General features: G+C 36.0%; 2 protein-coding genes across 2 annotated transcripts; both read left to right on the top strand.

The window, feature by feature from the left end:
* Positions 1–3,904: 3,904 nt before the first annotated feature.
* LOC111881756 (uncharacterized) lies at positions 3,905–6,167 on the top strand. Its single transcript, XM_023878148.2, has 5 exons — positions 3,905–3,925; positions 4,037–4,052; positions 4,172–5,049; positions 5,275–5,691; positions 5,799–6,167. The coding sequence occupies exons 1-5, from the start codon at positions 3,905–3,907 to the stop codon at positions 6,165–6,167; spliced, it is 1,701 nt and encodes a 566-aa protein (XP_023733916.2).
* Positions 6,168–7,022: 855 nt separating this feature from the next.
* LOC111881755 (pheromone-processing carboxypeptidase KEX1-like) lies at positions 7,023–7,593 on the top strand. The gene is made up of 2 exons (XM_023878147.1): positions 7,023–7,088; positions 7,165–7,593. The coding sequence occupies exons 1-2, from the start codon at positions 7,023–7,025 to the stop codon at positions 7,591–7,593; spliced, it is 495 nt and encodes a 164-aa protein (XP_023733915.1).
* Positions 7,594–9,957: the final 2,364 nt, after the last annotated feature.

The following is a 9,957-nucleotide window of genomic DNA, read 5'->3' as shown; positions in this document are numbered from 1 at the left end:
TTCTTCCATAAAACTTGAAATTCATCGAATAAACAAAATACCTGAAATTCCGGATGTTACACCATAGTAAAAATGGCGCCTTCACCTTAGAGAATGCAAATAGACCAACGTGCCCTTGAAATCAATCCAAATATGTGATTACTAAGGGTATTTCAGTCAAAACACACTATTCAAACATTATAACCTATTATAGGTCATAGTTGACTTTTGGTTAGTAAAATGAATAAGACAAAAATAACACACACACACACACACACACACACACATATATATATATATATATATATATATATATATATATATATATATATATATATATACATTTAATAAAATTAAAACTATGTATTCCCATTACACCAAAATACAAATACAATATGCATCACTAATTGTGTGAATCAAACAACAATCATATATATATATATATATATATATATATATATATATATATATATATATATATATATAACTACTCGAAACTAATGTCAAACATCCTAGCAAACTTAACCAAACATGCATCACACAAACAAATATCACAATTCAACAACCAACTGTAGTGATACATAAAAGCTCTTCCATAATTGCTCACAGAAGGATGCTTTGCACAACTTCTATGTAAGCCATGGAATTTTATCTGGTTTGTTCTCCTTACCAAGTGATTTTGAACCATGTTACAGGTATGTTTTAGATTCCAACTTCTTATAGTATTAACATAGGAATTATTTAACATGATCAGAGCTTCTTGCTTCCTTTCAATGCCTTCGGCCATCAACATCTTTCCCATAACGAGGATCGCATCCAACTAACCCTGATCGGCTGCATCTTGAAGCAACTATATCCCTGCTATTTCTTCCTCTATCGTAAAATAGTTCATCTGACGTACAATAAGTAATCATAGAATTTTAAAAATACAAATATAGAAAACTAATTGATTTCGTAATTATCCGTGTGCTTAAAAAAAGAGTACCATTCCATCATTGAAGAGTACGTGTGGGTTGTTCAACTTTCTGCGTTTGCTTATGACTTCGTACATATGAACACTTAATGGACGAAACCTTAATCGATTTGTGTCTATGGTTTTATATATTGCGTCTGATGTTACAGAATCCCTAAAGAGCTTGCAACTATAATTTACAAATCAACAAAGTTCATCCATTAAACACTAAATTAAGTATGTATACAAGTATAATAGAAGTAATGCACATCAGACTTACACTAACTAGAACTTAAAAGCATCGATTGGTGAATGACCCATATATCATTCATGGACACCATAAGCAACTACATGTTGACCAATGACCCGTATGTCATCCATGGGTGACACCATCACACCATAAGCAACTACCATGTTGACCAATGACCCGTATGTCATCCATGGACAGCATAAGTAACTACCATGTTGACCAATGAGCTATATGTAATAAATGAACACCATAAGCAACTACATGTTGGCCAATGACCCATACATCATCCATGGACACCATAAGCAACTACATGTTGACCAATGACCTAAATGTCATCCATGTACACCATAAGCAACTACCATGTTGGTCAATGACAAATATGTCATCCATAGACACCATAACCAACTACATGTTGACCAATGACCCACATGTCATCCGTAGACACCATAAGCAACTACCATGTTGACCAATGACCCATATGTCATCTATGGACACCATAAGCAATTACCATGTTGACCAATGACCCATATGTCATCCATGGTCACCATAAGTAACTCCATGTTGACCAATGAACCATATGTCATCCATGGAAACCATAAGCAACTACATGTTGACCAATGACCCATATGTCATCAATGGGTTACAACATCACACCATAAGCAACTACCATGTTGACCAATGACCCGTATGTCATCCATGGACACCATCAGCAACTACCATGTTGAGCAATGACCCACAAGCATTTATACAATATGTCTATAGTAAAGTTAGCCATTTTATGTTTTCACAAGATGGGATATAAATTTATTTTATATAAATTGGCACTCAAAATCCTTTAATAAAAAGAATTTTGGTCATGGGAACCATATAAATTTTGATATAAGTTTTGACTTACTGATATGTATTTTTCGGACTTTTGCACATTTGGTTTGAACAAATGGTACTTCTGAACGAGTCCCACACATTTTTACAATCCAATTATTTTATACTTTTGACAGAAAAGTAAATATTTATAAAAGTTGGTCAACCAGCTAAATTTTATAAAACATTTTAGGTTATAAAAATATATTGTGTCAAAACCTATAGGACCCACCAAGAATTTTGTTGGCGTATTTTAACGCATTTTTTCAATGTATGTTTAATAACTATGATTACCGATTTATGTCGCGCACTTCAGCGTTTCCGTCGGTGGCCGAAGGTGTGAGAGATTGGTATCAGAGCTATTGGCTATAGTGAACATGCACTTTCTTAGGAAAGCGCAACTATAGCCCAGAGCTTACTCTCTTAGGTTAGGTATATTCCTTAACATACAAATATGTGGTTATACATATATACATATATGAACTCGAACCCTCGAATGCCAATACAATGAAAGGTTTTAGGTCAAACACCTTAGCTAAGTTGATTGTATGTGGGCCGAACCACAACTAGACGTAGACTGATCACCTCTGTTTAATTTTGGTTGGACCGATGCACAATCAAGCTTGGATTGGTAGAATAAAATGCTTGGGATCCATAATATTTAAAGAGAATCACAGTTCTAAACGCTTAAGAACCCTCAATGGTCTAATGAACACTTATGAATATTTGGAAAATATTTACCTCAAATGCCCATGAAACTATAAGTATCATAAACGTGAATCATGTCCGAAGTTTATCTCGGAATACAAATTAGTCAATTATGATATCATACGAATGCATCTGTTAGACCTCTTAGGAATACCTTACAAGATATACACACCTTCGCGAATCATTTCGAATTCGGCTTAGGTAAGTAATTAGTCCATTTTATTTTGTTATGAGTCGTTCGACTTATAACTGAACCATCTAAGATCAAAAGAAGAACACCTACATGTATTCTTCATATTTTTTTTGACATTTTTGAAGGAGAATATAACAGATTCCATGAAATCACGAAACCATAAAGTTGTTAGAAATCTTTCATGTTTCCAAAAAGTATTGATTCAAAAGAATCAAAAGAATATAGCAGACTCATAGTAGAGTCAATCTTTGGCAAACCCACGACAATTCTACACGTTTAACATAATTTTAGCATCATCGTTTATATCAACACCGAACTTTTCACGTAACTCATTTCCCCTTGAACTAATTGTAGTGAGAAAAAGATGTCTCACAAGAGACCAGTCGGTGATCGTCCAACACCAGCACAATCGCTTGCCGCAACTACGCTTGAGATAATGAATCAAACAACTAGTATTAAACATCTTGGTCACTTAAAAAGTCAACAGGAACAACGACTCAGGACAAGGTAGATTTTTTAAGCAACAAACATGGAAGTAATAGTGATGTCAACCTAGATTCTTCTGTGACATTGAATGGATTTCAGGAATGAATCCCTGTAGCAAAAATACGAAATCAGTATTTCATGCTAGCTCATGGGGATATTGTCATAAAAGCCCTTAAGTTTTCCAAAAAGTGACGGTTTTACCCTTGGATGAGTTTTGGGGTCATTAAAGCCGGATACTTTCATTAAACCTATCAAATATCTCATTTAACAAGTTGGACCCTTTGTAGCTAGTTACCATGTGTTGATTTACCACTTAATTGACATGTTGGCACGGATGTTACTCCGTTACGTCCGTTTACCCACCACCTAATCTCACCCTTTTGCACATATACGTTCATTTTCTCAGAATCCTTCATAAAGTCAACATTATTCATCGCAAAATTAGGGCTTATGGTTTTTGAAGAAGATTAGGTTAATGGAGAGTCGATTTCACAGGGTATGTTTAATTTCTTTGGAGATTGTGTTATTACAGTTCTTTGTTCTTCAAATGTGAACGAATAATGACAATATGTGTTTGTGTTTTTTTCAAGTTGTTATGATTGATTAGGATTCAGAACATGAAGGTAACACATACCATTTTTTGGTATACGCGAGCCTTTCTCTGGTCTTAATGAGATGGATTTTGAGCTTCATGGCACCTACATGGATCATGAACCAGACGAATAGTTCATTACTCCACTAGACAAGTGTAAGGATGCATTTCTTAATGTGTTACTAACTGATGAAAATATTAGAAACTCTAGTTTGACTAATGATGTAAGAGCACAAGTGTATCATCATGGTGACTTGCAAAGTGATGAAGATGAAGAAGAGCAAGAACAGGTGATAAATAAGTACAGATTACATGATCCAAAAACAAGATGGGATAAAATGGAACCAAAACTTGGTGACATTTTTGAGATTGTTACACAACTGAAGTTTTGTATCCAAAACTATGTAGTCCACAATGGGTATCAACTCTACTTTGAGAAGTGTGACAGTACAAGAATACTTGTAAGATGTAGGAAAAGAAATGAGGATAATTGTTGCCCTTTTAGACTATATAACTCATGGATGTTCAATGAAAGATCTATTAAAATCAAGACTTTAGAAGCTACTCATGTTTGTGGTAGGAAGTTCAAACTTGGCTCTATGGTTACTCCTGAATGGATAGGTAGACACTACATAACTGAAATTGGAAATAAACCTAAGGTGAAGCTTAAAGAGATGATTACTAAGATCAGAAAAAGGTTTAGGTGTGTTGTGTCTATAGGCCAATGTCGTAGGGAAAAGAAATGGGCCAAGGAGCTAATTGAAGGTAAATTGACTGAACATTATGCTAGAATATGGGATTATGCACAAGAGTTATTAAGATCCAATCCAGGTTCTACATGTAAGGTGTGTGTTACTGTCAATCCAGATGGGATAAACTATTTTCATAGGTTTTATATTGGTTTCAAAGCTATATGTGAAGGCTGGAAAAGAGGGTGTAGAAGAGTTATTGGTTTGGATGGGTGCTTTTTGAAGGGAGCAGTAAAGGGTGAGTTGTTGACAACCATAGGTAGAGATGCCAATAATCAGGTCTACCAAATTGCTTGGGTTGTTGTCGATGTTGAGAATAAGGCTAACTGGACATGGTTCCTTGAGCTTCTAAGGGATGATTTAGATCTTGATAGTGGATGAGGTTTGGTAGTGATATCAGATCAACACATTGTAAAATTTAACATACTTGTCCTCTACTTAATTGCATAATTATCTTATTACATATTTGTCCTCTATTAAACTAATTAAATGGTTGTCTGGTAGGTTCTGCTTGAATCTGTGAAAGATATTCTGCCTCATGTTGAACACAGGAATTGTGCTAGGCACATTTATGCCAACTTTAGAAAGGCTTTCACAGGTGTGGAGTATAAGAAGTTGTTTTGGGCTGCCTCTATGAGTTGTACGGAAGCTGACTTCAAGATGAATATGGAAAGCATCAAGAAATTGAGCCCTTCTACATATGAATACTTGATGTCAAAGCAACTAGAAACATGGTGTAGAGCCTATTTTGGAACAGGCTATGCATGTGAAGCAGTTGAGAATGGGATCTCCGAGTGCTTCAACTCAATAATATTGGATGCTAGAAAAAAACCTTTGATCACTATGCTTGAAGAGATACGGATTTATATCATGGAAAGGTTTGCTTACATGAATGTTGAAAGTGAAAAGTGGAATTCAAATGTTTGTCCAAAAATTTTGAAAAAAATGAATAGATTTGGAAAAAATATGAGGTACTATTTTATGCTTTTTAAAACTTATCTTAATCATTAATTATTGTTACTAACTAGATACTTGATTATAGGTTATGGGGAATAATTCATAGTCAAGGGCATGTGTTTGAGGCCAGAAGAGGGTGTGACAGTTATAGGGTGGACTTAGATGCTATGACATGTTCATGTAGGCTGTGGGATTTGGCTGGCATCCTTTGTGTGCATGCAAATGCAGCAATTAATTTTATCCATCAAATACCAGATGCATACATCAATGCATATTTCTCTAAAGAGAAATTTAGGCAATGTTACTCAACAAACATTGAACCTGTTAATGGCAGCAATCTTTGGGCCCAAACTGAATACATTAAGCCATTGCCTCCAATGTCTAGGAGGATGCCTGGTAGGCCTGCTACCAAAAGAAAGAGGCATGCCAGTAAGAAATAGAACAAGTTTTCAACAACAAAAGTGAAGGTTGCAAGAACTGCCAGATGTGGTAATTGTTTGGAATATGGTCATAACAAGAGGGAATGTAAGAATGAGAGAAAACAATATGTGCCTCCCCCACCAAAGAAGAAAGGAAGGCCAAGAAAACATCCCATCCCCCACGTGTCTACAAGCCCTGGTCAACCAAATATCCCAAGTCAACCTTCATGCTCTAACACAGTGAGGAGGAGTAGAAAACATAGCACATTGAGGATGATTCCCAGAAAACATCAGAAACAGGCAGGTTCTAAAAGATTAAGGAGAAATAGTATTGATGTACCAAGGAAGAAGTTGTGCACAAGAAGAGGTGGTGGGAGGATTGGTTCAGCAACTATAGGTACTCAAGAGAGTGTGGTTCAACAAGTTCCAGTTGTTGATGAGGGTGAAAATGTTATGGGTGATAATGTGGCTCAAGGTGTGGTTCAACAAATTCTAGTTGTAGAAGAAGGTGTGGTGCAGGAAGAAGGTGTTGTGCAGGAAGTTCCAGTAATTCATATTCATGATGGTCATATGATGCAAGAAGGAGAAAGTAGTCAAGCAAGTGTGATGGAAGGCAGTGACACTTTTGGGCAAGTAGGATCCAGTATTGGTAGGAAGCTTAAATCAATAAATGATGAAATTGAACAAGGTATTGATGCAATTTTAGAAGGGGTTAACTTCACAAACAAAACAAAGTCCAGTCCACTAAATGGTGACAATAAGGTGGAAGATAATTAGTTTATTGAGTTTACTGAGGGAAAAGAGGATGATATTCTCCCAGAGAATATACAATTAGGACCTGAAGAAATTGCTAGTATGCTAGAAGCTGGTTATAGCATGGCAGAAATAGAAGCTATGCCAGGGGTACAAGTGAAATTGGATGATTCCCCACCAGTTGAACCGGTAAGACCTATTATCTTTTATTAATTAACAATTTTTCTAGTGATTCTTGTGACCTAATTAAATCTTTTTACACTAGGATGTAAATGATTTCATTGATGGTCATCATTCTGATGATGATGTTGGTCTGGATGGTGGAGCTGAAGGTGCTGGAGATGAAGCTGCTGGTGATGGTGGTCTGGATGATGATGTTGGTCTGGATGTTGGACCTAATCATGGTGCTGGATATGAAGCTGCTAGTGATGGCGATGAAGAAGGTCCTGGTGGTGGAGATGTTGATGATGGTGATGGGCCTAAAGATGATGGTGATGAAGAAAGTCATGGTGGTGGAGATGTTGATGACGGTGAGGAAAACCAGGGTGATGATGAAGGACATCAGGTTGTCCCAATGGTTAGGAGGAGAACAAGGAAAACTTCTGAGAGGATTACCAAGATAAAGCTAAGGAAGGGTGTCTATGAAAAATATGGTGATGGTTTTTCTTCTGTAAAGCCAATGAATTTGGAGTAGTTTGTTAGCTAGAGGGGGATGGGGGTGTAAGGGGAATGGTATAGGTTGCCACTTTTATAAACATTGTTTTTTGGCATTTTGATTGTAGCATGCATCCAATTGTTTATTTTTTTACCATTTAGGTTGCCTTTTTTGTACATCGTTTAGGCATTTTGGTACAAATGGATGGCTGCTACATATTGGTAATATGTAATTAAACTATATGTAATGGATACACCCGCTTCTATATTATGTTCAATCTTTTAGAATTGCTACCATTCACTAATTATTTCTGCAATATACCATTTTATGCAATGTTATTCAAACTTGCAAATACACACCAATTGTTACCATTCAGACATGCAAATACACACCAATTGTTCAGTCTTTTAGAATTGTTACCATTCACCAAAACACTTGTTACCATTCACCAAATGTTACCATTCAACAACTTGTACTACAAATTTATACCAATTACCATTTTAATTCAATCTAAAACAAAACAAACCAAATGTTACCATTCACCAGTTGTTACCATTCAGAAATTTATACCAATTACCAATTGTTAATTAAATATACTTACAAAACAAACCAACTTATACTCCAGTTAACATCCATACATTAGAAATTAACATCCATACATTGCAAACCAACATGAATTCCAGTTAACATCCATACATTAGAAATTAAATATACCTAACAAACTATCAAGTACCATCAAAAGCTCAAAAGCTACATATTTCGAGATCACAATACTGCTCCCTTCAGAAAATCCACCCTTTACTGCTCCCTTCAGAAAAGCCACCCTTTATTGCCGTTAATCTTGCATAACACTAGAACAAGGATGAACAATATAGCCCCTAACAAAACAACAACCATATGCATTAATGCCATCATTTGTCGCTGCTCTATAATGCGATTTGACTCTGGCATCATGTCTTGCTTTTGAATTCCTTCATCATCAACCCATTTGAAAAACCCACAACCTCCATCTCCTTACATAATTAGGTTAGTGTATAATACCCTTACTGCAATCCTGCTAAAGAAAAGGGAAAATGATTTTTACCTTATAATTAGGGCACCCCTAAAATTTCTTGCATGGATTTTCTGGTGTGCGTGAAACAAACACAGGGCATAAATCTTTACACCAACACTTCACTTAGATCTTCTTCTTGAATCGTGAATGTGAATTCGAGCTTGATTTTGCAGAAGATGTTGGCATTTTGCGTGGAAGAATATTTTGCATGGGATATTGCGGTGCAAGAGTATGCAAGAAACAGGGGGTGGGGAAGGGTTATGTGGGGAGAGGGTTGGGGCCCACGTTGTTTGACATGTCAATGAAGTGCCAAATCAGCACATGGTAACCGGCTACAAAGGGTCCAGCTTGTTAAATGAGATATTTGATAGGTTTAATGAAAGTATCTGACTTTAATGACCCCAAAACTCATCCATGGGTAAAACCGTAACTTTTTGGAAATCTTAAGGGCTTTTATGACAATTTCCCTTAGCTCGTGTGTAGAAAGCTAACGTGATTAGTTGTCACCTACACTTTTAAAGGCACAATTTTTACCAAGTAGAACTATTATGTGTAGATCGCGGGCAATGACTACGCTTATGCCAAGACTTCAGAAGCACCACAGGTGATGCACATGGAAGTAAGCTATAGAAGTTAGAACAAGCACTAGTTAAAGTAAAGCTACTTGTGAAATTTTATTAAATTTCATACTAGCACTTACCAAATCATGTTTATCATTTCAATCTCATGCGCACGTCACCTAAAGTGTGATATTGTTGTTTATATGACACAATTTTGTTTGTGTCACATGAAGTCGTTATACAGCCATTTTTTAACGATAAAATAGCCATGAACGATCGATCTTTACTTGTAGACCTTATACCAATTACGAGCGAAAGCTTGGACATCAGCATAGGTATGAATCGACTACCTTCCTATTGTGCCTAGATCTATACTACAAGAAAGTTGTATGACCAAAACTACCTATGAGAAAACCATGGTCATTTATGATGACAAGTCGGAGAAAAACCTAAAGTTTTCTTCCTACCCTAAAATCAAACGATGGACTATTCTGAACTTCTCGGCTCACCATGATTTAAGCAACCTTATGAAGGATTTAATCAAATGTCAAGGATTGGATAAAATATGGAGAATTTAATCAAATGTAAAGGGTTTGATAAAATGTGGAAGTATAAGTGAAGACTTCTTCCCAAGAAATGAACGCTGGAACTCTAACAACAAAGGACTTTATGTTGACTACTACTAGTGATCCACCAGGAACTTCTCCAAAATAGCATAATCGCTAACTGTATCGACACATTAGGAAACAAATTCCAACTGGAAAGATAAGTAAGAGAATGTATTCTAGA

This window comes from Lactuca sativa, chromosome 8 (assembly GCF_002870075.4).
Source record: "Lactuca sativa cultivar Salinas chromosome 8, Lsat_Salinas_v11, whole genome shotgun sequence".
In the NCBI taxonomy this organism is placed as follows: Eukaryota; Viridiplantae; Streptophyta; class Magnoliopsida; order Asterales; family Asteraceae; genus Lactuca; species Lactuca sativa.
Note: the sequence above shows the minus strand (reverse complement) of the source record. Positions and strands in the feature narration are given on the sequence as shown.